At 59.6% G+C, this 26502-nt stretch overlaps 3 protein-coding genes across 4 annotated transcripts; 2 read left to right on the top strand and 1 right to left on the bottom strand.

Moving 5' to 3' along the window:
- Positions 1-545: 545 nt before the first annotated feature.
- CHTF18 (chromosome transmission fidelity factor 18) lies at positions 546-12161 on the bottom strand. Its single transcript, XM_059484532.1, has 22 exons — positions 12047-12161; positions 11745-11909; positions 11495-11621; positions 11240-11414; positions 11065-11154; positions 10903-10955; positions 10565-10706; positions 9818-10030; positions 9608-9705; positions 9085-9208; positions 8862-8989; positions 8160-8253; positions 7972-8070; positions 7114-7244; positions 6539-6692; positions 6225-6449; positions 5237-5386; positions 4279-4409; positions 3060-3192; positions 2184-2294; positions 1513-1570; positions 546-746 (listed from the first exon to the last, which is right to left on the bottom strand). Exons 1-22 carry the CDS (start codon positions 12150-12152, stop codon positions 610-612), a joined length of 2844 nt encoding a protein of 947 aa, XP_059340515.1. The 5' UTR covers positions 12153-12161; the 3' UTR covers positions 546-609.
- Positions 12162-12447: 286 nt separating this feature from the next.
- Positions 12448-16738, top strand: RPUSD1 (RNA pseudouridine synthase domain containing 1). Of its 2 annotated transcripts, none has more exons than XM_059484594.1 (6): positions 12448-12795; positions 13036-13175; positions 13268-13391; positions 13854-13956; positions 14039-14140; positions 14275-16738. In XM_059484594.1, exons 2-6 carry the CDS (start codon positions 13090-13092, stop codon positions 14673-14675), a joined length of 816 nt encoding a protein of 271 aa, XP_059340577.1. In that variant the 5' UTR covers positions 12448-12795; positions 13036-13089; the 3' UTR covers positions 14676-16738. The 2 variants fall into 2 exon arrangements, with proteins under 2 accessions (XP_059340577.1, XP_059340576.1); XM_059484593.1 differs by having other exon boundaries at positions 12451-12795; positions 12984-13175.
- A 1726-nt stretch (positions 16739-18464) lies between these two features.
- LOC132081173 (microtubule-actin cross-linking factor 1, isoforms 6/7-like) lies at positions 18465-26310 on the top strand. The gene is made up of 14 exons (XM_059484715.1): positions 18465-18540; positions 19040-19190; positions 19611-19642; positions 20061-20107; positions 20461-20610; positions 20704-20794; positions 20966-21110; positions 21633-21805; positions 21971-22129; positions 22309-22442; positions 23083-23216; positions 23372-23472; positions 23674-25252; positions 25476-26310. Exons 2-14 carry the CDS (start codon positions 19145-19147, stop codon positions 25574-25576), a joined length of 2892 nt encoding a protein of 963 aa, XP_059340698.1. The 5' UTR covers positions 18465-18540; positions 19040-19144; the 3' UTR covers positions 25577-26310.
- Positions 26311-26502: the final 192 nt, after the last annotated feature.

The following is a 26502-nucleotide window of genomic DNA, read 5'->3' as shown; positions in this document are numbered from 1 at the left end:
GCTTTTTATAAAATCCCCCCATTTTTAGTGATTTTAGATACTTTTGTACACTGTAGGATATTGCTTCCCAGCAAACCAGGCAGAACCTGGCCCCTCGAGTTTATGTCTGAAATAAACAGAGCAATACTTCACCACTGATTTTTTTTTGATCCATTTTATTTCTTTTTTTTTAAACAAAACTAGCAAGTAATAAAAAAGATCATGGCTCAAAATCATGGGCACATAGGCCAGCCATGGGATGGAAAGGCAAAACTAGCTGATCCTCCAGCTCAGCTCAGCTCAGCTCAGCTCAGCTCAGCTCAGCTCAGCTCAGCATGACTCTAGAGCAGGTCCCTGATGTAGATATTCCACTAGAGCAGGTCCCTGATGTAGATGTTCCCTTAGAGCAGGTCTCTGATGCAGAGGATCCCCTAGAGCAGGTCCCTGATGTTGGGGTGCCCCCCTAGAGCAGGTCTCTGATGTACAGGAGGTTTCCCTAGAGCAGGTCCCTGATGTAGAGATGTAACAGATCCTCTAGAGCAGGTCTCTGATGTACAGGAGGTTTGCCTAGAGCAGGTCTCTGATGTAGGGGTGCCCCTAGAGCAGGTCTCTGGTGTACAGGAGGTTTCCCTAGAGCAGGTCTCTGATGTAGAGGTTCCTCCTGACAGCGTTGGAGAAGCCCTCGTTGAAGCGGAACCAGACGTCGCTCCTGCCCACGGCCTTTCCCATCTGCAGCTCCAGGGACTCCTCCTTGGAAACCTGGGGGGCTGCAGCAGGAAAATCCACTTTAAAAACCTTCAAATTATCAGCTGTGTCCTGGCTGGAGAGGGGGATTGGGGGAGGCTCTGGAAGGGCAGAGCTGATGCTCCCAAATCCTGGATGCTGCAGCCAAAAATTCCCCCCAAATTCCCTTTGGATGGGGCGGAATCCAGGGATGTGCCCACAGGAACTCCCTGCCAGCTGGGCTGGGTTTGTCCCTGCTGCTGTCCCCTGGGGACGGGGCTGAGGGACAGGAGCCCCTCTTTGGGAATGGGGAGAGGCCCCAGTGGCACCCAGGGCCACCCTGTCCCTGTGCCACCCACCTGGGGATGGAACCACTTTGTCCCTGTGCCACCCACCCAGTTCTGAGGCCACCCCACCCCTGTGCCACCCACCCAGAGCTCAGGGGCACTCTGTCCCTGTGTCACCCACCCAGTTCTCTGTCCCTGTGTCACCCACCTGGGGATGGAGCCACTCTGTCCCTGTGCCACCCACCCAGTTCTGTGTCCCTGTGTCACCCACCTGGGGATGGAGCCACTCTGTCCCTGTGTCACCCACCCAGTTCTGTGTCCCTGTGTCACCCACCTGGGGATGGAGCCACTCTGTCCCTGTGCCACCCACCCAGTTCTGTGTCCCTGTGTCACCCACCTGGGGATGGAGCCACTCTGTCCCTGTGTCACCCACCCAGTTCTGTGTCCCTGTGTCACCCACCTGGGGATGGAGCCACTCTGTCCCTGTGCCACCCACCCAGTTCTGTGTCCCTGTGTCACCCACCTGGGGCCTTGGCCGCCTCTTTCCTCTGGAGTGGCCTCCCAAAAAAGTCCAGCTCAGGCTGTGGGGAGCAAGCAGCAGGAATGGGGGTGGCTCTGGGGCACCTGCACTTGCAGCTGCTGCTCAGGGAGGGACAGAACCAGGGCAGGGCTGTCCCTGGGCACGGCTCAGGCACCCCAAGAGCAGAGCAGGAGCCAAATGCAAATCCTGCAGGAAGGGCCAGAGGCCTGGGAATGCAAACAGCATCCAAATTTGGGGGAAAGGCAAAATGTGAGGCTCAGGTGGGGTTTTACAGGCAGGAGAGGGCTGGCAGCTGAGCCCTGGAGAGATCCCAGCTCCTCCTGGAGCCCAGGGTGGGATCATTCCAGAGCAGCCTTTCCAAGCTGCTTTCCCACAGAGCCCAAATTCAGCTATTTCAGCCCAAATCCCCACAGCTCCTCCCTCCCCCAGCCCTGAAAACTTCCCAGGACACACCCAAAATGTCACCCAGCCCAATTCATGCCAGTCCCAGCGAGGCCTTTACGGGACACATGGAGCTGGGCTGGGCTATTAAAGGAAATGGACTAAAAATCCCAATTGCAGTGGAGCCAGGGAGAGCCTGGCAGCCCAGGAAGGGCTGGGGGGAGGTGGGGCAGGAACTGGGGCAGGAACTGGGGCAGGAATTGGGGCCTGACCTTGTCCTGCAGGGCTGCTCTCCTCACGATGTGCTCCAGGCGCTGGTGGTGGTTGGGGGTCCCCGCTGGCTCCGCGTCCCCCAGCTCCTCCCCGGGGCCATTCCCGGGGTCCTGTGGGGAGCACAGAGCTGGGCCAGGCTCCCCTCGGGGTGTCTGAGCTCCAGGACTGGGCACTGAGCTCCTGTCACCCCCCTGGCCCCATCCCACCCAGGTCGGATTCCAATATCCCAAAGATTTTCCCATCATTTTCTGCCTCCTGGGATCTGCCCCAGCCCCTTTCCCTGGGATTTCACATCCCCACCATGTAAACAAGGAGCCTTCAGAGATGTTTTTGCAGCTTCTCTTTGTCCCACACACCTCCCAGGAGCCTTTCTCCTGCTCCAAGGGGCTCCCAGGGATCAATTATCCCTCTGGCACCATGGCAGGGCAGGCATCAGCTACACCCAGGATGTTTCTCCACCTTTTCCACCCCTTCCCATCTTTTTCTGCCTCCAGGAGAGTGGGCAGAGCCACTCTGCTGCTCCTGGGGGCTTTGGGAGCTTTGGAAGTGGCAGCAGCCAGGGAAGAGGAGGCAGAGAAGAGTTCAGGTAGAGACCAGGTACAAACAGCAACCAAAAACTCCCACCTAAAATCCCCACCTAAAAATTCCCACCTCCCCTCACCCCTCACTGGAAGGGCTCAAAGCTTCAATTCCCTCCAGAATCCCTGCCAAAAGCTGAGCCCTGCAGCCCAGCCCAGCTGTGCAGGGGAACAGCTGCAGCCAGGGGGGGTTAATCCTGGATTTCCACCCTGCAGCCAAAGCCAGCTCGGGGAAAAACACATCCCTGGGGATTTCCTGCACATCCCCAGCCCTGGCAGCCCCCTGGGGACGCCCACCTGGGCCAGGCTCCGTGCCTCTGTCCTCCTCATCTTCTCCAGCTCGATCTCCCTGGCAATGAGCTGCTTGGCCTGGTAGCTGAGCTGCCTGCGGGCCGGCAGGGCTGGGAAGCGGCACACGGCCTCAACATTCCTGCAGGGAAAACAGGGAACCAACCCAAAAATCAGCCAGCTCTGGGCAGCCTGAGGCCCTCAGCATCTCCCAGCCCTGCCCCTGGGCGGTTCCTGCCTCGGTTTCCCCCCGCGCAGGAATGGGAATGGGAATGCAGGAGGGATTAGAGGGGTTTAACCCTGGCTTGAAAGCAAAAAGAGGAGATTGGACAGATTGCACTGAAAAGCTCAGGGGCACAGCACAGCTCAACCTTCAGAGCCACCCCAAGTGCCCCCCCAGACAGGTTTAATGGGAATGCAGCCAGGAACGGGAATTTGGGATCATCAGAGCAGCTGGATTCTTAACAGGCCTGTTTCAGTATCCCCAGCACCGAGGAGCCACCAGTCCCTCTGCCAGCTCTGAATATTTCATATTTATCCACTAATTTTTTGCTGTTTATCCACTATTTATTCACTATTTATCCACTAATATTTTGCTATTTACCCACTATTTATTCACTATTTATCCACGAATATTTTGCTATTTACCCACTATTTATTCGCTATTTATTTACTATTTATTCACTATTTATCCACTATTATTGCCCCTAAAATACAAGGAGCAAAGCCCTGAGTCAGGTGGCTCTGCAGTCACTCAGAAATCAGCTGTCAAACCAATGCTGTTAAATAAATAAAGCCCAGGTTTTGCTGGTGACATCAGATCTGTTTGCCAGAGCTGCCAGGTGCCACAGGGGTGTGCCCAGGTGGGTGAGCCCTGTCCTGCCACCTCCTGGTGACAGCCACAGGAAGCTGCTCCCTTCCCTTTAATCCCACTAAACCCAACCTGCTCAGCCCCAGCCCAAGGGAGGGATAGCCCAGCTGATCTGGGGATGGAGCAAAGCCAAAGTTCCCAACTCCTTCCTGAGGATCAGCACAGAATCCTGCAATGGTTTGGGTTGGGAGGGATTTAAAATCCTCCAACTCCAGCCCTGACCCCTTCTACGTGCTCCAATTCCCATCCAGCCCAGCCTTGGACACCTCCAGGGATGGAGCAGCCCCAGATTCTCTGGGAATTCCATTCCAGGGAAGGATTCTGACTCCCAGTGCCCTCCCCAGCCCTGGCACTCACGGGTCCAGCTTGAAGACGTACTGGCCCTCGGGCAGGCGCTCCTGCAGGTAGGTGAGGTTGTAGGTGAGCATGGTGCTGATGAGCTCAGCCAGCTGCTGCTTCTCCTTCAGGCTGTAGAGCTGTGTGTTCACCTGCCCAGGGGACAGCACAGAGCTTGGAAACCCCAAACAGACCATGTCACATTCTCTGGAAAAATCCCTTTGCCGGGATTTCTCTCCTGGGAAACTGAGAAGCCTCAGAGAAAAATGAAAACAGTAATTATCTGATTGCTTCTCCTGCATTTTGCTGCTTTGGAATGTGGTTTGGACATTGTTTACCAACTGGTGGTTTTTTCATTGGTTTCATGTGAATTGTTATGACTTAACGACCAATTAAGTCAAGGCTTTGTCAGGCTGTGTTGGACTCTGAAGAGAGTGTCATGAGTTTTTCATTACTATCTTTTAGCCATCTGCAAGTATCCATCCTCTATTCTTTAGTATAGCATAATATAATATAATATAATATAATATAATATAATATAATATAATATAATATAATATAATATAATATAATATAATATAATATAATATAATATAATATAATATAAATATGATATGCCTTCTAAGAACATGGAGTCAGATCCATCATTTTCCTCCCAACAATGGGGACTCAGAAAATGCCACACACAGGGTTTGTTTCTGGGTGAGGAAGGACCCAGATCAAGTTTAGTTCTCTCTTGGGGACATAGGGCAGGGACAGACCCTCTCGTGGGTGGGGGTGACTCTGAGAGCTCCCCAAAGCCCAGCCCAGATGGGGCCCAGGACCCCTCCACACCGTTGGGCACCTCAACACTCTGTCCCCAGCTTCTGCACCAGCTGTGACCCCAAGCCCAGCCCGGATTTGGGACACAACCCCAGGCTGGCTCATTGTGGGGGTTTCGGAGGGCTCTGGGGAGCAGGGCAGGGCGGGGGGCACTCACAGGGCGCAGTTTGGGGGCGATGATGTCCAGCAGCAGGCACAGCACGTCCAGCACCAGCGCCTGCTGCCCCGCGCGGCTCCGGGCGCCCGGCGCGATCCCCGACACCATGGACAGCACCAGGTTCTGCATCTGGCCCAGCTTGGCCGCGGCCTGGGGACAGCACAGGGGCGGGGTGTGATGTGACAGCCTGTCCCAGTACCCCAGTTCTGTCCCCAGGTGTGCCAATCACCTCTCCCTTGCCCTCCCTTGCCCCTGCTTAGTGCTGTCCCTCAATCTTGGCAATCCAGCAAGGGCATCGTGCGATTGGCAGAGTTCAAAAAACGCCTCTCGGCCCTGGGGACATCGGGCATCCAGGTGTCATTTGTCCCCTGAGACTTCCCCCCCCTTACCTGGTTGGTGGCACCCCTACCCCTTCCCTGCCCCTTGGGTTAAAAAGACACAGCAACCACGCGGTTCTGTTGGAGCTGTTGTTGGATTCAGAGGCCTGTGTGCCAGGAATAAAGCTCTGGATCCAAACCCTCCACCTCGCCTTGAAGCCTCTCCACCAAACCTGAGCTTCTGCATGCCTGGAGTCATCCCAAGCACCAGCTGCAGCACCCAGCCAGCCAAAGCTGTCTCTGAGGTGAAACCACCACACATCCAGCCAGCCAAAAGTGTCTCTGAGGTGAAACCACCACACATCCAGCCAGCCAAAAGTGTCTCTGAGGTGAAACCACCACACATCCAGCCAGCCAAAAGTGTCTCTGAGGTGAAACACCACACATCCAGCCAGCCAAAGGTGTCTCTGAGGTGAAACCACCACACATCCAGCCAGCCAAAAGTGTCTCTGAGGTGAAACCACCACAGCTGCCACCCTTGGTCTAGCAGCAAGGCCAGACCAGCCCAGGCCCGTTCCATCTGGCTATACTGTTAATTAACCCCAATACACAGGGACCCTCAGGGGTGTCCCTGCAGGCAGGGCTGGCTGTCAGAGCCCTGTTGCACTCACCTCGGGCTGGCTGCTGGGGTAGGCCAGGCGGGGCACGGCGGCGGCGGCGAAGAGCAGGTGGAAGGCCACGGGCAGGAAGGGCAGGTAGCGCAGCAGCTGGAAGCTCTGGGCCTGCAGCACGGCCCTGCCCAGCAGGTCAGAGAAGCCCAGCCACTCCAGGGCCAGGCACACGGAGCCCAGGCTGGAATCCCGCACCTTCATGTTCAGGAAGTTCTCAAACAGGCCCTGTTTGAGGGCACGGGGGTGTGGGATCAGGTGGAGCTCACCTGGATGGGGGTCTGAGCCTCCCTCCAGCCCCCCCTGGCTGCTCTCACCTGGGCCAGCTTCTCCTGCTCCCCCGAGGAGATGGAGAGGTGCAGGATGTGGTGGAAGCGGTGGGAGGAGGAATTGAAGCCCCCAGGGTGGGACAGGTCCTCGTCCCCCAGCTGGAGCTGGGCTGGCAGAGAGGGATCCATTCCTATCCTGTGCCTGGGGGAGCCCAAAGGGGAGAACTGAGGGTTTGGGTTTCCCAGTGCTGCAGGAATACAAAGCATCTGGAATGGCTTTGAACTGAGAGGAAAGGTTTAGAAGGAATATCCCTGGGAGGGTGGGCAGGCCCTGGCACAGGTGCCCAGAGCAGCTGTGGCTGCCGCTGGATCCCTGACAGTGCCCAGGCCAGGCTGGACAGGGTGTGGAGCAGCCTGGGACAGTGGGAGGTGGCACTAGATGTGTCCTGAGGTCCCTTCCAACCCAAACCATTGCAGGACACAAATCCCCTCAAGAAACTGCTCCCTGGGACCTTGTAGGTCTCCCTTGAACACTTCCAGGGATGGGGCAGCCACAGCTTCTCTGGGCAATAGGAATACCACCCCCAAAGCACTCAACAGATATAAAAACCCCCTCCTCCTACCTCTGGGGCTTGGGCAGCTGGAAAATCTCCTGCCAGATGGAGAAGAGCCCCTTGTTCTGGTCCTTCAGGCCAATCCTCATGGTCTGCACCATCTGCACACTCAGCTCCTTCTGCCCTCGGCCGTGCAGGAACTGCAGCAGGAGCCAGGGATGGAGGGGATGGTGATCCCAAGGCCCTTGGGAACAGCTGGACACAGCCACCCCCCTCTTCCTCCACGGGAGATGCTTCAGGGATCTGACTGGAAGGGACTTTTGTCCCCTTTGTCCCCATGAGCCTGGAGCTGCAGCAGGAGGGTGTGCCCAGGGCCACGTCCATGTCCTGACGGCCATGCCCGTGTCCTTAGGACCATTCCCATGTCCCCAGAGCCATGCCCATGTTTTGATGGCCATCCCAGTCTCCTCAGGGCCAACCCTGTGTCCTGATGGCCATGCCCATGTCCCCAAAGCCTTCCCTGTGTCTCCAGGGTCATGGCCATGTCCTGATGGCCATCCTCATCTCCCCAGGGCCATCCCCATCTCCCCAAGGCCTTCCCCTGGTCCCCAGAGCCCTCCCCATGTCCCCAAGGCCCTCCTCGTGTCCCCAGATCTCTCCCCCTGTCCCCAGGGCCATCCTCATGTCCCCAGCACTCTCCCTGTGTCCCCAGAGCCCTGGCAGTGTCCCCAAGGACCTGACAGAATCCCCAGAGCTCTCCCCATGTCCCCAAGGCCCTGCCAGTGACCTCAAGGCCCTGGCAGTGTCCCCAGAGCTCTCGCCAGGGCCCTGGCAGTGTTCCCAAGGCCTTTGCCATGTCCCCAGGTCCCTGGCAGTGTCCCCAGAGCTCTCCTCACGTCCCCAGGGCCATCCTCGTGTCCCCAGCACCTGCAGGGTGTTGATGCAGGAGCGGATGTCGCTGTCGGTTTTCTCGCAGAGCGCCAGCAGCGCGCCCGTGTCCGCGCGCATTCCCTGCCGGAGCGCGATCTGGGGAGAGACAGGGCTCAGCGGGGAGGGGACAGCGAGCCAGGGGGACAGGGGACACCCCCGAGGCACAGGGACAGGGGAGCACAGACCTCGCTGAGGCGCTGGGCCAGGCGGGAGGGCGCGGTGCGGGGGAAGCTGAGCAGGAAGGATTGCTGGCGCAGCGGGCGCAGCGCGGGCACGAACCTGGGGAGGGAAACATGGGGGTGAGGGAGCCCAGCAGGGAATTCCCTTCTTAATCCTGGAATTATTGAGGTTGGGAAAGACCTCTTAGAGTGCTGAGTCCAATTGTTCCCCCAGCAGTGCCAAGGCATCGTGAAATGATGTCCCCAAGTGCCACATCCAAACAGATTTGAAATCCCCTCAGGGATGGGGACTCCACCACTGCCCTGAGCAGGACCAACCAACACCTGACTGCCCTTTCCAGGAAGGAATTTTCCCAAATATCCAATCTAAACTTTCCCTGAGGCCGTTCCCTCTCCTCCTGTCCCTGTTCCCTGGGTGCAGAGCCCGACCCCCCGGCTGTCCCCTCCCGTCAGGAGCTGTGCAGAGCCACAAGGTTCCCCCTGATCCCCCTTTTCTCCAGGCTGAGCCCCTTCCCAGCTCCCTCAGGAATTCCTCAGCCCCTTCCCAGCTCCATTCCTTTCCCTGCACACCCTCCAGACCCTCAATGTGAAGGGCACAAACCAACCCCAGGACTTGAGGAGCTGCACTCAGACACTCCCAGCAGCCACCTCCTGTCTGGGGGCACGGTTTGGTGTCCCTGTCCCCCCTCCTGGGCAGGTGACACTCACTGGTCATTGCAGATGCAGATGATGGGCCTGAGCAGGAGCCCTCCCTCACGCCGCCGCCGCCGCCCTGCGCCCGCCTCGCCCTCGCTGTCCTTCCTCTGGATGATGGACAGCAGGACATTGATGGAGGCCTGGGGGAAGGAAATGGGATGGGAGGGATGGGTTCTTGCTCGTGGAACGCTGGGGGAGCTGTTAATGGGGTGGCGTTTGAGGGCCCGGTGCTCACCGCGGGCGCGCCGTCGATCTCGTCGATGATGAGGCAGTTGGGCCTCTCGTGGGAGCCCAGCACCGACCTCATCTGGGTGGCAGCTTCAATCCTGGTCTGGAACACCTCGGGGCTGCGGTCATCGCTGCAAGGGGACACGGGGACAGGTGACTTTGGGTGTGGGGACATGGCCGGCATAATCTCTGGGGCAGCATCAGCTCCAGAACAGCATGATCAGAAAGCATCAGCTCCAGAACAGCATCATCTCCACAGCACCACCATCTCCAGAATAGCATCACCTCCACAACACCATCACCATCACCTCCAGAACAGCATCACCCTTAGGACACCATCATCTCCAGAGCAGAGTCACCTCCAGAGCACCATCACTTCCACAGCACCATCACCTCCAGAACAGTGTCACCTCCAACATCACCCTTAGGACACCATCACTTCCAGCATCACCCCCAGGCCAGCATCATCTCCAGCATCACCTCTGCCACAGCATCACTTGCCCCCTTTTGTGGGGGGGGCATGGGCTCACCTGGCATTCATCTCCACAGCATTGTACCCCGCGTGCCTGGCGATGACGTGGGCCAGCGTGGTCTTGCCCAGGCCAGGGGGCCCACAGAGCAGGGCCACCTGTGGCACAGAGGGGAGGTCACTCCTGGAGGGCTCCCTCCTCAGAGGGGACAATGCTGCTCCTCAGCTGGAGACAGCACAGGGAGCCACAGCCACGTCCCCTGTTGCCCACCTTGTGTTTGGGTCTCTTGTGCTGGTCCAGCTCAGCCTCCAGCATCTCCTCGGTGAGCTGCACCTTGGTTTTCCACTTGTTGGGATGTTCCTTGGGGTGGCTGAGGGGGGGATTGGCTGCAGGGTTGGGCTTGGGCTTCTTGCCAGCCTTGTCCTTGCCGAACACCACCGTGTCCCACAGCTTGAGCCACTTGAGCAGGCAGCGGTTGGTGTACTGCAGGGAAGCAGGGAAAATCCATGGAACCTGGGGAAAATCCAGCTGGGGGCAGAGGAAAGCTCTCCATAGAGGAGGAGGCTGCTCAGGGTTCCACCTGGCATCTCCCTGGGACAAGGTGGGGACATTTCCCTTCCCAGCTCAGCCCCCATCCCTCAGGGAAAGCCTGGGTGAGTCACACCAGCCCCATCCCTGCTGGCCATGCCCCCTCTTGGCTCAACTCAGCAATTCCCAGCACGTCCAATTCCCTACAAAACTTCTAACAGTCTCCAGAACAATCCAAAACAGCCAACAATTTCTGGCTAAAATCCTCTCAATATTTTTTGTCTCATTTTGGTGACATTCCATAGGTTTATCTGCCAGAACACCCCCAGCCTCCAGTGCAAAGCTGCCATCCCAAGCTCCCGGGGACCCAGGACTGCTCCCAGGCAGAGCAGCACAGACACAGCCACCCACCAGTGCTTCCACAGGCAATTCCTGATCCCAGGGCATGACCCCACCCATGCCAAGCCCCCCCCCGTCCCAGCACCTCACATCATCACTGAGCAGCTCCATGTAGCGCTGGGGGGTGAACTTGTCCACCCAGAGGCAGTGGGATTCAGGCTCCTCCTGGGCTGCTGGAGCTGTGTCCATGCTGGGATCCGGGCTCTCGGCGCTGGCCTCGCTCCCCAGGCAGCTGCAGCATGGAATTGATGCACGCCAAAGCACCCCAGCAGTCAGGGCAGGTGGGAACTGCACCCAGACTCCCCAGGCTGGGGGTGAGGAGGGCAAAAAGGCTCCTCTGCTTGCAGGTCCCCCAAAATTTGATTGTGAGGGAGGGAAATCCAGCAGCAAGGCAGGGATTGGGGAGGGATTTCATGCCAGCACCTCACCTGTTGATGATCTCTGTCAGCTGCTGGGAGGCCTCCAGAACCTGCCTGCGACGCTTGAGCACAAACACAGAGGGGTCATGGCTGGGGACAGGGATTTGGGAGCCAGCCCTGTGGCCAGCAGGGGTGCCAGGGACACAGGGGAAGGGCAGGGACATGTGGTACCTCCTCAGCCACCTGCTCCTTCAGGTAGGAGAAGGGCACCCCCAGCAAGTGGAGCGGCCTGCGAGCGTTCCAGCCCAGGGAATCCGGGAGCTGCAGGGACACAGCACGGCCAGCGCCCTCCTGAGCCACCTGGAGGCCACCGAGGAGCAAAGCCGACCTTCAGATCCCTCCTAACCTCCAGCCCTGTCCTGCAGGGATCATCCCTCAGCACCAGGAAGACCCTGGTGCCCTGGGTGGATGTCACGTTGATGTAATCCTCCAGGACGGGGGGTCTCCTCAGGACCCTCTTCTTTTCCAAGGGTGGTGTGATCTGCATGGGGACCATTCCACTCATCTCCAGCTGGTTCGAGCTGGAAAACACCAAATTCCTTCAGCAGGGGAAGGGACCTTCCACTCTCTCCTGCTAAAAATGGGGTTCAGGGTGGCCAACCTGGTATCGTGGGGAGCCAGAGGTGCCTCTGGGCCACCATCCCAGGGGACATCCGGAGCCAACTCATCGTCCGCACCGAAATCGAGCTTCTTAACAGCTTCCAGGCGCTGCCGCTTCGGCTTCGGGGCTGGAGCAGGAGGAGAGCATCACTCACTGACGGACGGTGGTATCCAGGGGATGCTCCAGCACCCGGCACCGCTCGGGGCGGGGAACAGGGGCAGCAGCACCCGGGGAACCGGGTCAAACCTACTGTGGGGCTCGGCTGCTGCCGGGGACACGGCGGGGACACAGTCCCGGTCCCTCTTCTTGGCGCCGGTGCCGCCGGGAGAGTTCCCGGGGAGGTCGGGCTGCTCCGGCGGCTGCCGCTTGCTCCGGAACTGCGATGTTTTGGGGCCGGCGGGTGGGGACGGCTCATCTGCAAGAGGGGTCACACCACGGTGCCGGTCACCGGAGGGGACCCGCGGCGGGACGGGCGCACACGGGCGCGCAAAGCACGGTCCTGCCCGCTCCCTCCCTCCGCCGCCTGCCGTCCAGAGCCGCAGCAGCGCCCACCTCCCAGCTCGGCCAGCACCTCCAGCTCGTCGGCGAAGCGCTCGTAGAAGCCATCGTCGGGCCCGTCCTCGGCCCAGTCCTCGGGCCCATCCTCGGCGCTCGCCATGAGCCGCTCCCGCCGCCGCCGCCGGCCCCGCGCCCGCCGCGCTTCCGCCCGCGCGCGCTGCGGGGCCGGCGCTGATTGGGCGCGGCGGGCGCGGGCGGAGGCGAGGACGGCGCTGATTGGGTGGAGCGCGCCGGAGGACGCGGCGGGGGCGGCACTGATTGGACGCGACGTGAGCGCTGCCGGGAGGCGCTGCGGGAGTGGGCGGGGCCGGGGCGGCGGCGCTGCGCGGGTCCCCCCGGCCGGGCTCGGGTCTGGATCCGAGTCCGGGTCTGGATCCGAGTCCGGGTCCGGGTCACCTCCGCCCGGTTCGGGGTCCTCTCCGCCGCGCGCGTCCCCGCCCCGCGTCCCCTGTCCCCTCCCTTCTGCCCCGTGCCCTCCGGCGGGGCCGCCGCGCTCGCTGCAGCGGGGAGCGGGGCAAGGCCGATGGCCGCCGCCGGGATGGGCAGAGGCAGCACCGCGCGGCTGCGAGGCCTCCACGCGTGACAGCGGGGCGGGCATGGGCCTTCCACGCGTGGCGCCGGGGCGGCCCGGGACAGCGGGACAGCGGCGGGGCCGTGCGCTGTGACATCGGCATGGCGGCGGCTGGAGCGCTGCGGTAGCGTCCGCACCGCCGTGGGACCTGCACCCGCACGGTGTGACACCGGTGAGCCTGGGGACGGGCAGGGTGACAGCAGGGTCGCGGGTGACCTCGGCAGCACCGGTACATCTCCGTTCCCTGCTGGGGTATCCCACCTCCAGGCCCTGCCCGTCCCGTGTGTCCGGGGCTGCTGTGCCCGTCCCGCAGCTGGCGGTTCCTCATCCCGGTTCCCCCTCGCTCTCTGTGCCCCGCAGGGCGCTGGCCATGGAGCCGGGCACCATCGACAACCTGTCCATCCTGTACCAGAGCTCCGACTTCATCGTGGTCAACAAGCACTGGGACCTGCGTATCGACAGCAAGATGTGGTACGAGACGCTGACCCTGCAGAGCCAGCTCAAGCACCGCTTCCCCGAGCTGGCCGACCCCGACACCTACTATGGCTTCAGGTGAGCTCCTGGGCACCGAGCCCGGCTCTGCCCTCTGCTCGGGACACTCCTGAGATGGCCTGGATGCTCCTGTACCCCCGTGTCCTTCCCAGGTTCTGCCACCAGCTGGATTTCTCCACCAGCGGGGCTCTGTGTGTGGCGCTGAATAAAGCGGCGGCGGGAAGTGCCTACAAGTGCTTCAAGGAGCGCCTGGTGACCAAAGCCTACCTGGCCCTGGTGAGCCCTCCCTGCCACCTCCTGCCTTGGCCTTCTGGTGTTCCTGAACACCTCTGCCCTGAGGAACTTGGGGGTGTTCAGCTGGAGAAGAGAAAGATTCAGTGTTGGAGTCTAAAGGGGCTCCAAGAGAGCTGGAGGAGGATTTGGACGAGGGCATAGAGGGACAGGACACAAGGAATGCTTCCCACTGCCAGAGGGTGGGGTTAGGTTGAATATCAGGAAGGAATTCTGGCACAGGGTGCCCAGAGAAGCTGTGGCTGCCCCATCCCTGGAAGCATCCAAGGCCATCTTGGGTGGGGCTGGGAGCAACGTTGAAGGTGTCCTTGCCCCTGACAAGGAGTTGGGCTTGGGGAAATGGATGGGCTTTCAGGTCCTTCCAGCCCCACCCTTTCTGTGGTTCCTGTCGTGGGGGGTGGGTGAGGAGCACGCGCCAGGGCTCAGTGTGCACATTCCTGTCCCCAGGTGAGGGGACACGTGAGCCAGAGCCGGATGTCGATCCGCTACGCCATCGGGAAGAACACCACGGAGGGCATGACCCACATGATGTGCATCGAGGGCACAGAGGGTGAGCAGCCCCATCCCCTGCTCTGCCCACGCCCCCAGGGATGCCCTGGGGCATCACAAACCCCCTCTGGCTCTCCTTGCAGGCTGTGAGAATCCCAAGCCGTGCCAGTCGGAGCTGATCGTGCTGGAACATGGATCCTACAGCGGAGACCCCGTCACCAAAGTGCTGCTGCAGCCGCTGACAGGTGGGGACAGGGGCAGCTCTGGTCTGGAAAGGGATGAGGGAAGCAGGGGGACAAATGCCATTAGGTGCATTGTCATCGTGCCCTGAAGGAGGCATTCACAAATTCCCCATCCCTGATTCCCACTCTCCCCCTAGGGAGGACTCACCAGCTCCGGGTTCACTGCAGCGCCATCGGCCACCCCATCGTGGGGGACTTCACCTACAGCCACCGGCAGGACAGCAATCCCTACAGGATGATGCTCCACGCCTACTACCTGCGCATCCCCACGGGCAAGGAGCTGATCGAGGTGTGCGCGCCCGACCCCTTCGTCACCGCCATGGACAGCAACTGGGTGCCCCAGAACGTCACCCAGCGTCTGGAGGACGTCATCCAGGAGCTCAAGGACAAGGGGACACACGAGGAGGAGGAGGAGGAGGAGGAGGAGAGCCAGGAAGCTGCCAGAGAGGAGGGAGCAGGGGGGGAAGGCAGCAGGGAGGAGACAGAGGAGCAGCGGGTGCAGTGTGAGCAGTGGCTGGCTGAGTGGGCTCTGGAGTGAGCACAAAGCACCTCCCTGCATCTCCAGCTCCAGCCTTGTCCCAGCGGGTCCCCACAGAGCCCGGCGCTGCCTCCACACCTGCACTCCCTCTGTGGCTTCCCTCGCTCCTGGGGCTGGCACCAGGTGGATTTTAGGAGGGGTTGAGGTGGGGTTATTTTGTGATGTCCATCGTTCATCTGGTCATGGGATGTCCCTTTCCCAATTCTGAGCCTCAGCAGCAGAGTGTGTCATACTCCAGCTTAGAGTGACCACAGAGCTTTCCATCTCTGTCCTGGGGCCCGGGCACAGCTGGGCACTGCCTTTGCCATGGACATTACCACAACCTTTCCATGCTTGGATGCAGAATTGCAGCCCAGCATAGGGAGGGGAGAAGGTGCTGGGTGCAGCTCCAGTGTCCCTGTCCCCCATTCCCTCACTCCAGCTGCTGGGCCATGATTGGGGGCTGGAGCACATTCTGGGGACACCGAGAGTCCCCCAGTCCCAGGGTGTCCTGTGAAACTGGACTGGGATGGGCATGGAAAGGTCCCTGCCCCTCGCCCCCTCCCTCAGCCCACCTGGGCGGTTTTTAAAGGTTTGGTGAAGGTGAAGGAGTTGATACCAATGGATTTTAAACTTTTTTCAATTTTCTAGGAAGAGAATCTAGTCTTTTAGGGTTTGTAAAATACGGGTGGTCTTAGGAATGAGGTATTTTTAGTACTTCTGTGGTCGGAGAGCCGGCAGCCCAAAGCTTTTTTAATGGATTTTATTATTCCTTCTAGCACTGCCTTTCCTGCTTTTATCCCTGCTGAGATAGGTCAGAGGACACAAGTCCCTTTCTGTTCACGCACCTGAGGAGGGACCAGTGTCCTGTGTAGGTCCCATGGGGTGGCTCCTGCCTGGCAGGTTTCCAGAGGGTCCTGCAGGCAGGTCCTTCAGCTGGGCAGTTTGGGAAAGCTCTGCAACAGTAGGGAAAGAACAAAGGTGAAATTAAAAAGCTGAGAACTGATGGGAAGAGCAGGCAGGAGCTCAGCTTTGATAGATGCCAAGAAATTTCCTCATAAGTGCCCTTGCTTTGCTGGTCATCCTGCTTTGCTTTCGCCTTCCCTGCTCATCCTCTGCAGCCCTTGGGGGACATTTGGAAATGAGGAGAACAGGACAGCTGGGGAGGGACAGCTGGGGCGACACAGCCCCATCCCAGGCCTTTCAAGCACCACGGTCAGCACTTACCCAGAGTTGTTGTCACCTCACCAGACCCATCCCGTTGAAAACACACCTGATGGGGTTCATACAGCTGATATTCCCACCCCGAGGGGGAATAAAAAGTCACAGCCCTCTCCTTGTGGATAAACACACCCTGCAAGTCACCGAAATCCCCGGGGGGGTGTGGGGGGAGAATTGGATCACTTTTCCCGTGTGTCCCTTCATGTTGTGGCTTAGTGCCACCACTGCAGGGCGGGGATGGCCTGAGGTGCCAGCCCTGGGCACTGAGCAGGCACGGTGGGCTCAGGGCCGGTGCCAGGGGCTCGGAGGGCAGGAGGAGCAGGAGTCGCTTGTCCTTCTGCCAGGCCCCGTGGCCGGGAAGGGCCGGGCAGGTCCCGCAGCCGGGAAGGAACACAAGGAACGTGTTTGCCAAAGATTCGAGGGGTGACGCGCACGGGAGGTGCTGGAGAGTGACAGCGGGGATTCACATGTCACAGGGGGGACCCAGCCTTGCCGGCGCTGGGAGCGGGAACACGGCCGGGATGAGGGGTGGGAACATGGGGACATGGCTGGCACCCGAGCCCGCCGTGTTTGTGTGGAGGAGCCCTCACACCCCAGCCCAGCCTTTGCGTGCTGCTGCTCCCCAGCGCCACAGATAAAAGGGAATTTTCCTTGCCCTGCAGAGGGAATTTTCCTTACCCTGCAGAGTTTTCCAGGCGCCCTTCCCGGCTGCGTTCCAGGGCAATGTCCCCGTCCTGTCCCTCCTGCCCGCGGGGCTGCGGCTCCTCCGGTGCCCTGGGGTTGTGGCGTGGCTGTGATGTCCCGTGCACTCCGCAGTTCCAGTTTTGGTGTATTTGCTGTATTAAACGTGTCTCTGCCCTTCACTGTCTGCTCTCTGCATCCATTTCCCGGGGGCTTCCAGGAATGAGGGGAATGAGGCCGGACCGGCCCCGCGGGAGCGACCCTGGGGCTCCGACCCGGCCCGACGAGGGAGGATTGAGTATGAGGGAGAGGATTGTTGTGTGAGAGGATTGTTGTGTGAAGGGAGGATTGAGTGTGAGAGGATTATTGTGTGAGGGACAGGATTGTTGTGTGAGGATTGTTTTGTGAGCTGCAGGATTGTTGTGCGAGAGGACTGTTGTGTGAGGGGCTGGATTGTGAGGGAGGATTGAGTGTGAGAGGATTGTTGTGTGAAAGGATTGTTGTGTGAAAGGATTGTTGTGTGTGAAAGGATTGTTGTTAGCTGCAGGAGTGTTGTGTGAAAGGATTGTTGTGTGAGGGACAGGAGCGTTGTGTGGGCTGCAGGATTGTTGTGTGAGGGAGGATGGAATTTTAGAGGATTGCTGTGTGAGGGACACTCATCCCTCAGGTTGGAGCGGAATAAAAACCGATTGAAGACCCAAGGAATTATTGCAGTCTCTAAGACTGGGAGATTTTTTTGAAGATTATGAACCAGATGTGGGCAGAGGGCCACTGGTTAAGGGAGGGGAGCATTCCCAGCCCTCCTGGCACAGGGACCTGCAGTCAGAGCTCACAGCTGACCTGGCAATGTCCCCAGGAACAGCCTGGGGCAATGTTCCTCCACATGTTCGAGTTCTGGGTGGATCCTCCAGTGGCAGCTCCCGAGGGGGTTTCAGGGCCAGCTTTGATCTCCACAGGGACACAGTGGACGCGGTGACCCCCAGAGTGGCCCTGATGTATCCCTGCCCTCCTGCTCCAGCCACCTCTGTCCAGCCAGCCCGAGGCAGGGGCTGTGTCTCTCCAGCAGCCTCATAGCATTCTGTAATTTTACTGTCCCAACAGGACCTATTTTCACAGTAAATCCTTCCAAAATAGAAACGAGCAACACCCATGGGCGTCGACCCAGCCCTGGGGCTGCAGGACCGGTTGGGGGACAGGGCTGGGGACAGGACAGGGCTGGGGGTGACAAACCCCTCTTGACACTGCCAGCAGCTCCAGGGACCCTTGGTGAGGGCTGGGACCCCCAAACCTGGCTGAGAGGGGGGTGCAGCCCTGCTCCAGCCCAGCCACCCTTCCCTTTTCCCGGGATAAAAGCTCAGATAAAGTTTGTGCTTGGAGCTCCTCCAGGTTGTCATCTCAGAGCCTGGGGAAGGATTTGATTCCTTTGGTCTTGGTCCCCTTCATGACATGTGCTTGACATTTGGAGCGTGATCAGGGGGAAAAGCTGAAAAAAATGGAATGGAATTGGCCATGATCTAGGGAAAAAGGAGAGGGGAGACACCTCCCAGAGGGTGCTGAGCCCATCACTGGACTCAGTCTGTTCTGCACCTTATAAAATAACCCCTGAGCAGCTCTAAAGGTTTTCCCCTCATCGGCAGCACCTTAATCCCCCTCAGGAGCACAGAAACTCCCAAACCAGAGGCTTTAACTCCTTCTGGGTTCACTTTCGGTTCAGCTGAACCCAGAGCTCAGTGACCCTTTATGAGAAGTAGGAAACAGCCCCAAATCAACAGCGGGGAGAAGGAAAGGAGCCTGACAAAACAGAGTTGAGAAACTGCTCTGTCACACCCCGTGTGCGGAGCAACATCCCCACCCCGCGCAGATAAAGTGCCGGGCGCTGCCCAGCCCCTGCCCCAGCCCCACCAGCACCTTCCTGGGGAATCCTCCCATCCCGGAGCCAAATCCCCCTGGACGAGGGGGAGGAGAACATCTTGGCACAGGCACGGTAGGATTTGGGGGGGAAAAATGAGATTTGGGGGGGGGGGGAAATGAGATTTAGGGGGGAAAATTCCTTGCGTTGAGTTCAAACGGCGATAACGGATTGCTGTGGGTAGCCCTGGGGAATTTGAGGAGAAGAGATTGATTTTCTATCAGTGGATCCCCCTGAGGAGTGTGGAAGTGGGGAACACCTGCTGGGCTCCCCCACTGCCTTGCACTGGATTTCTCCCAGTCTGTGCTGGTGAGGAGCAGGGGGATGGAGGGGGACCCTGTCCCTGCAGGATAATTGTGGAGTTTCTTTTACTAACCGGTGGGAAAAGTCCTGTTTTCTGTTATGTGGGATTTAAAATCCCACCTGTGGTCGCTGGGGTCTGTGCAGCACCACAGAGATGGGGTGGGCGCAGTGAGACCCCCGACCCCAGAGCTCCAGCCCCAGTGCTGGGTGACAGAACCAGCCCCAGGACCTGCAGTGCTGTCCCCAAGCTCTGACCCCGAGTGTGGAACAGCTCCTGCCCCAGGTGACAGAAGCAGCCCCAGGACCTCCAGCCATTCCAAGTGTGGTACACGGCTCTCCAGACCCGCTCCAAGGACGAACCCCCAGCAGCAGCACCATGGTGTGGGTAGCCCCAGCCCTGGCAGCCATCACCCTCTGCCTCCGTGAGTCACATCCTGTCCCCCAAAACTGCCCCGGGACCCCCCAGGCAGCCCCTGGCACCAGGGATGCTCCAGCTGTGCTGCTCCTCATCCCAATCCCGCTCGGTTCAGCCCTCCCGGGCTCTGTGTCCTGCTCCCCTCAGCATCCACAGGCTTTTCCCAGGGACATCTTCCCGGATTTCCAGGGATGGATTTATCCCTTTTTGTCTTCCACACCCTCCTGGGGGGTGGAGGGAGGGAGCTGGGGGTGCTTGGGCTGGGGGCTGCTCCCTTCACAGTGATCTGCAGCATTTCCTAAACATGAAATTAGCAAAGGAAAGGCTCTTCCCAGACTTCAAATCTGGAGCTGCTTGGAGCAACCCCGACGAGCAGGTCATAATTCATAATGGGGATGTTTCCTAACCTGCTCCTGCTTCCTCACAGGTGTGTCCACAGACCCGGTGAAAGCCACAGCGGTGAGTCCCTGCCGGCTCTGCTGGCTCCCACCGTGCCAGGGCTTTCCCAAAATCCCCCAGCTGGCCCTGGAGGTGCCACCATTCCCACAGTGCTCAGCTCCAGGGTGGCACAGCCACCACCTCCCTGCTGTCCCCCTGTGTACAGCGTGGCCCCGTCCTTGTCCCATCCCTCCCCTCCGTGCTCTGCTCCCAAACCCAGCTCCAGGCAAGCAGGGACAGACCCACCCGAGTGTCCCCGCTGCTGATAGTGGCTTTGGTGGCTTTTGTCCCCACAAGTCACCCAGGGGCTGCTGCAGCTCCTGGCTGCTCCCACGGGCAGCAGTGTGGGTGCTCCAGCCGGGTCAGATCCCATTCCCTGCACCTCGGATCCCTTCTTCCCTTTCCTTACCGGGGCTGAGCATCCCCATCCTCTCCACAGGCTGCTCTGATTGTTGGAGCCGTCCTGTCCAACGCTGAGCATCCCCAGTAAGTACCAGCCCCGGCAGAGGCTCTGGGGGTTCCTCGGGGCTCCGGCGGGGTGAATTTGCGTTTATACCACATCTGCTGCTGTGCCGGGTCACTGAGCAGGGAGGATTTACAGCCCTGTGCAGCCGGTTCCGTGCTGGGATTCCAGCGGGCTGGGCTCCTGCAGAAACACAAACGCACCGAGGATTCTCCTTCCTCCACGCGGCTGCCTCGGGAGCCTCGTCCCGGCTGAATCGCGGGCGCTGCTGTTTTATCCCTCACCCAAACCCCGGGATATGGGGGCACCCACCCGGCCGTGGGGATGGCAGCACCCCGGCACTGATTTTAGGGGACGTTTTCATGACATCCCACAGCCTCGGGGTGCCGGTGTGTGACCTGGAGCCGGGCACCATCCTGGCCTCGGACCCCAACATCCTGGAGAAGCTGAAGCTGTGCCCGGCGCTGGCAGGGGCACAGCAGGACGCCCTCAATGCCCTGCTCCTCTCGGGGGGCACACCGTACGGGTGAGGAGCCTTCCTGCTGCTGGAGGATGGGCGGTGAACAGGAGGGGTGGGGATCCACGGGATGCTGAGCTGGTCCTGCTCCTGCTGCCGCAGGGATCCCTCAGGCTGGGATTTACAGACTCTGCAAGACCTGGGGCCGCTCGTGCTGGCGTTGAACCGGACCACGCTGAGTTTGGTGGCCGAGGTAAGGTCCCTCCCTCTTCGGGGGGAGATGGCCATCAGGGAGGTCAGCTCCGAGGCTGGGAGACTCGAGTTCCTGTGCTCTCCAGTCCTAGATTCCCTCTGTCCCTGTGCTCCCGGTCCTAGAACCCCTCTGTCCCCGTCCCCCCGGTGCCAGCACTCCGTGTCCCCGCAGGCAGCTCGGGAGGGTTTCAGGGCGAGCATCGCTGCCGCCTACATCAGCCAGGGCCGTTCCCAGCGGGAGGAATCCCTGCTGCTCCTCAGGGCGCTCGCAGCAGCCTCGGCCGCCTCCCAGCCCCGGCTGCAGCGCAGCACCGACCGTGAGTGTTTCCCTTCCCTGCGGCCAGGCCGGGGCTCTGGGAGGGGACAATGCCCGGGACTGGTAGGGTCTGGGAGCTCCCGGCTGGACCAGGCAGAAATCTGGGATTCCCACAAACGGGGGAAGTGGGGAAATGTCCTTGAAGCACAAGGTGGGGTCTTGCTCTTACCTGGGAGCAGGGATGTGGTGGCAGCACTCAGGAAGGAGCTGGGACAGTCCCCAGGGCAGGATGCTGCAGGAGCAGACGATATTCTTGTAGTGGATATGGAGCAGTTGAGCTGATTTTAACAGGACTAAGCACAAGTGGGCTGCAAAACATCACCAGGTTCTTCTGGAATGACTTCAGGGAATGACAGCAAATGAGGCACCTCTGTGGATTGGGGACCAGGGGATGGGAGCAGGATCCACCATGGCTTGAGCCACGTTTTTGTGATTCCCTGTCCTTCAGCAGGGCTCTGAGGGCCAGGTGGGAAGGGCACACAGGGGACACACACCCTCAGCCTGACCAATTCCTTGCCCTCAGACTGCCAGTCTGAGCCCATCACTGCCAGCAACATCGAAGACATCGGTCTCCTCTTCCCTGAGGAGCTGGACCTGTGCCTGAGCAATGATGTGTTAGTAGAAAACCTGAAGGCTGTGCTGGATCAGCCAATCCCCTCAGAGGCTTACTTGGTCCTGAAAAAGAAGGTGGATGAGGTAAGGGGTGGCACAGGGCAGGAGCCCCCCGGCAGCACAGGCCAAGCTGGGATGGGCAGGGCACACGGCTCAGTGGGCACAGGGATGAAGGTGCCCAAGTGGGTCCTTTGCACTCATTCCTGCCCTATTTTCCCTCTTCCCTGCCCTGTGGGCTGGGCCCCACAGTTTTTCCAGGGGTCAGGGATCCCAGATGAGAAGCTGAGGCACCTGGGGATACTGTCCCGCCTGTACACAGAGGAGGAGATCAGCCAGTGGAAGGTGACATCCAGTGAGACCCTCTCAGCCCTGCTCAGCCACTCAGAAAGACCATGGAGCGATTCCCAGGTAAACCCATGGCAGCAGAAGGGGATGGATGGTGAGGAACCCAAACTGGGACTGCCCCTGTCCCAGCCCAGCTTGGGCTGGAGGCATTGTGGGGTTTTGGGGGGTTGGCAGCACTGCCATCCTTCCCAGGAGCATCTCCCATCCCTGCCTGTGCCCCCCACGTGCCCTGTGTCCCTCAGGTGCAGCAGCTGCTCAGCAGGTACCTGGCCCTGGGGGGCTCCTTGACGGGGCCCCTGCTCCAGGAGATCGGAGACAGGCGCCTGTGCAACCTGCAGGAGGGGCAGATCCAGCAGATCCCTGCTGCAGCCATCGGGTGAGCCGCTTCCTGGGGCTGCTGCTCAGGCTGAGAGAGGCCCTGGGCTCTGGGGAGGTGGGATGGAAGAGCCCCAGCTCTGTTGTGGATGTCCCCACTCCCAACCAGCACAGTGGGATGGCTGTGTCCCAATCCCAGAACCTACCTGAGCGCCAGGACCATGAGCAGGGATATCCCACTCATCCCTCCCAGGCACCAGAACAATTAATCTGCAATTTGGGGTGCTGCTGACACCTTGAGAGGCTGCCTGGAACAGGCTGGGCAGAGCTAAAGGAATAAAGCAGGGATTTATTAAAAGGCCTCAAAGGATTCACCTTGAGCAGTGCAAGGGCCTGGCTGTGGCTACACCCAAGATGGACAATGGGTCAGGAGTTCTCACACTTTGATAAGTTTTGGTCCATTTCTATATTGGGGTTCATTGTCCAATTCCAGCTCAGGTTGTGCAGCCCCACCCTCCCAGACTGCTCTCGGTGTCCTTGGTTCTGGGGCTGGACAAGGATTGCTTTGTGTGCCTGAGCTGTGAGGAGAACTGCTGACACTTTCTGTGGAGTTCAGAGTTATGTACCAGTGCAGTCCAGAATCTGGGAAATAGGAAAGCCCAAACTTAAGGCATCAGAGCTGACCTGTGCCCCCCTTCCAGGACTGCTGGGCGGTTGAACATCTCTTCATGCTCCCAAACCAAGAAGGATCAGCTCTATAGGAAGGCTCGTGAGGCCTTTGCCAGCCTGGCCAGCACCCCTGGCTCCTATTACTGCCAGATCCAGCCATACCTGGGTAGGTGCTTCCCCTCACCCTCCCTCCCAACACCAGGTTCTGGGTCTCTTCTCAGCCACAGACAGGTCTGGCAGCCTCCAGCACCTCCCTAAATCCTCCCCAGAAGTGCTGGAAGGGTTTGCACATCTCCAGGTGTTCCTTGGGCTATCTTTAAGGTGGAGCTCCAGCAGAAGATCTGAAGGATTTGGCTAATGCTGGTGTGGCCATAAACATGGATCTGAGCACCTTCCTCGCCCTAAATCCTGAGGAACTGCAGGTACAGCCCTGGGTGCTGCTGCCCCTCTCCCCAGGGAAGGGCAGGGCTGGCTGAGGACAGAGCCCAACCAAATCACCAATTCTCCACTTCCTCACCTTTATAAATTTCCTTTAGGAAGTTTCAGTTGCTCTGCAGCCCCTTTAGCAAAGCGTTTGGGGCTGCGAGGGTGAGGGAAGGGGATGCTGTGTGTGTGTGTTGCAGAAACTCAGCGTCACCGACGTGAAACATTTGCTGGGGGAAAACCTCCCCGAGCTGAAGGATCACGAGCACGAGCCCGTGGTGGTGAGCTGGGTACAGCAGCAATCCCAGCAGGAGCTGGACTGTGTGCTGGACATCGGCCTGCAGGGAGGGCGGCCTGAGCCCACGGGGACAGCCAGCCCTGCTGCCACCTCCACAGCCACTGTCACCACCCCAGCCAGAGTCACCTCCATGACCACTGTCACCACCTCTGTGCCCACCACCCCAGCCAGTGTCACCTCCATGACCACTGTCACCACCCCTGTGCCCACTACCCCAGCCAGTGTCACCTCCATGACCACTGTCACCACCCCTGTGCCCACCACCCCAGCCAGTGTCACCTCCACAGCCACTGTCACCACCCCAGTGCCCACCACCCCGGCCAGCACAACCTCCACAGCCAGTGTCACCACCCCTGTGCCCACCACCCCAGCCAGTGTCACCTCCACAGCCAGTGTCACCACCCCAGCCAGAGTCACCTCCATGACCACTGTCACCACCCCTGTGCCCACCACCCCAGCCAGTGTCACCTCCACAGCCACTGTCACCACCCCAGTGCCCACCACCCCGGCCAGTGTCACCTCTACAGCCACTGTCACCACCCCTGTGCCCACCACCCCAGCCAGTGTCACCTCCATGGCCACTGTTCCCACCACCACTCAGCTGAGCATGGTCCCCCCCAGGACCCCCACCCCAAGCACTCCGAGCCCAACCCCCCCAGGCACCCCCACACACACTGGGGGTCCCACTGTCCCCCCTGCCACCCCCTCTGTCCCTCCTGCTGTGACCAGTGCAGCACCCTGCTCCACCCACCAGGCCCCCACCACAGACAGAGCCACCTCCCCTGCTGTCACCCTGCTCAGCACCCTCCGGGCCACCAGCAGCCCCAGTGCCACCCCAGGCCCTGTCACCTCCAGGGCCACCACCAGCACCAGTGCTGGCACTAACCTGACTGGTACCACCCACAGCACTGTCACCCCTGTCCCCAACCACTCCTCTGCTCCTACTGCCACCCCTGTCTCCAATCCCACCTCTTCTCCCACTGCCACTCTTGTCCCCAACCCCTCTTCTGCTCCCACTGCCACCCACAGCACTGTCACCACTGTCCCCAATCCCACCTCTCCCACTCCCAAACCCTCCTGTGCTCACACTGCCACCCCTGTCCCTCACTCCTCCTCTGCTCCCACTGCCACCCACAGCACTGTCACCACTGTCCCCAATCCTACATCTCCTCACACTGCCACTCCCTTCTCCAATCCCTCCTCTGCTGCCACTGCCACCCCTGTCCCTCACCCCTCTTCTACCCCCACTGCCACCCCTGTCCCTCACCCCTCCTCTGTCCCCACTGCCACCCCACACACGCCCACCCCAATTCCCAGCTCCACCATTCCCCCCCAAACGAGCCCCGGCTCCTCCCCAGCCGTGCCGTGCCAGCCCAGCTCCCCTCCCAGCCCTGCCCCCAGCCCCAAAGCCACCCCTGGGAGCGTTCCAGAGCCAGCACAGCCAACCTCCAATGGCCACATCAACCTGCACCCTGAGCCCGGTGAGCTGGGAATGGGGGAAAGGCTTGGGAATGCTGGGGAGGACAAAGCTGCCTGGTCCCCTCCTTCCTGGGGGGATTCAGTGCTGGGGGACAGCTGGGGACGTGGCCCTGGGGGTGCCCCCGGGTTCTCAGGTGCACTTCAAGGTGTCCCATCAGCTGCTGAGCCCACAGCCCTCCCTGGGCAGCTGGAGAATCCCATTCCCTGTGCTCTCCCCCCCTGCAGGATCAGGATCGGGATCAGGATCGGGATCCAGGCTCTGCTCCTGCCTCGCTCTCCTGCTGGCAGCCACCATGGGGAGTGTTCTGCTGGGGGGGCTGCTCTGAGCCCCCCTCAGCACCCCCACCCTGCACACCCCTCCCTCCATCCCAGTGGAACTGCGCTGGGCAGTCCCTGCTGGAGAGCAGGACCAGAAAAGGGAAGAGAATCCATCCCCGTTTGATGCCAGCACAGGGTTTGGTTGTTTTTGAGGTGGGCCAGTGAAGGAGGACAGATTTTTCCAGCCCAGAGAAGCTTCCACAGGTCCTTACTAGAGATTTACTCCCTGCAGTAGAACCAGCAGTGCTGTTGACTGCTCTGCCAAGGCAAGAGCACCGGGCCCAGCTCTTGCAGGGATTTCCTGTCCATCCCATCCCACTGGGATCTGTTAAACAGTGGGAAAACTCAGGGATTGAGTCACTGGTGGCCCTGCACCACAGCAGAGAGATCCCCAAAAATCTTATTTAACTTTTCTCACAAGCTGCTTTTTGATCAAGGTTTGCTCAAACCACACACACACTTTCCTAGGATGATTAGCTGGAGATAATTTATCTTGATTACTGTTCAGTGCTATACAATAAAACATCAATCTGGTTTTTCCTAACCCAACGTGTCCTTTGAGGTGTTTAGTGCTTTGTGGGGAAGCTTTTCCAGCATAAATCCAAAATCTGCAATGAAGGACAGACCTGCTCCCTCTCTAGAAAGCTCAGAGAGTGAAGATTTATAAGACATAAAATATATAAATCCCTTTTTCCCCTCCCAGACTCTCCTCCTGGAGGAAAGGGGGATGTCAGGAGCTGGATACAGGTTTCACTGAGGGTTTTTTTTTTGACAGATATTTCCAATGAGTGGGGAAAGAATATGGAAAACCTTGGGCAAAAACTTTCCCTCCAGATGATGAAGCTGAGAACAGTCTCAGCTCCTGAACATTGAACAGCCAACCCCAAGGAACAGAACAGGCAGATTCTGGGATTCTGAGCCTTCATCTGGGGGA

This window comes from Ammospiza nelsoni, chromosome 17, assembly GCF_027579445.1.
Source record: "Ammospiza nelsoni isolate bAmmNel1 chromosome 17, bAmmNel1.pri, whole genome shotgun sequence".
Taxonomy (NCBI): Eukaryota; Metazoa; Chordata; class Aves; order Passeriformes; family Passerellidae; genus Ammospiza; species Ammospiza nelsoni.
The sequence above is the reverse complement of the archived record's forward strand: the minus strand, read 5'-3'. Positions and strand labels throughout refer to the sequence as shown.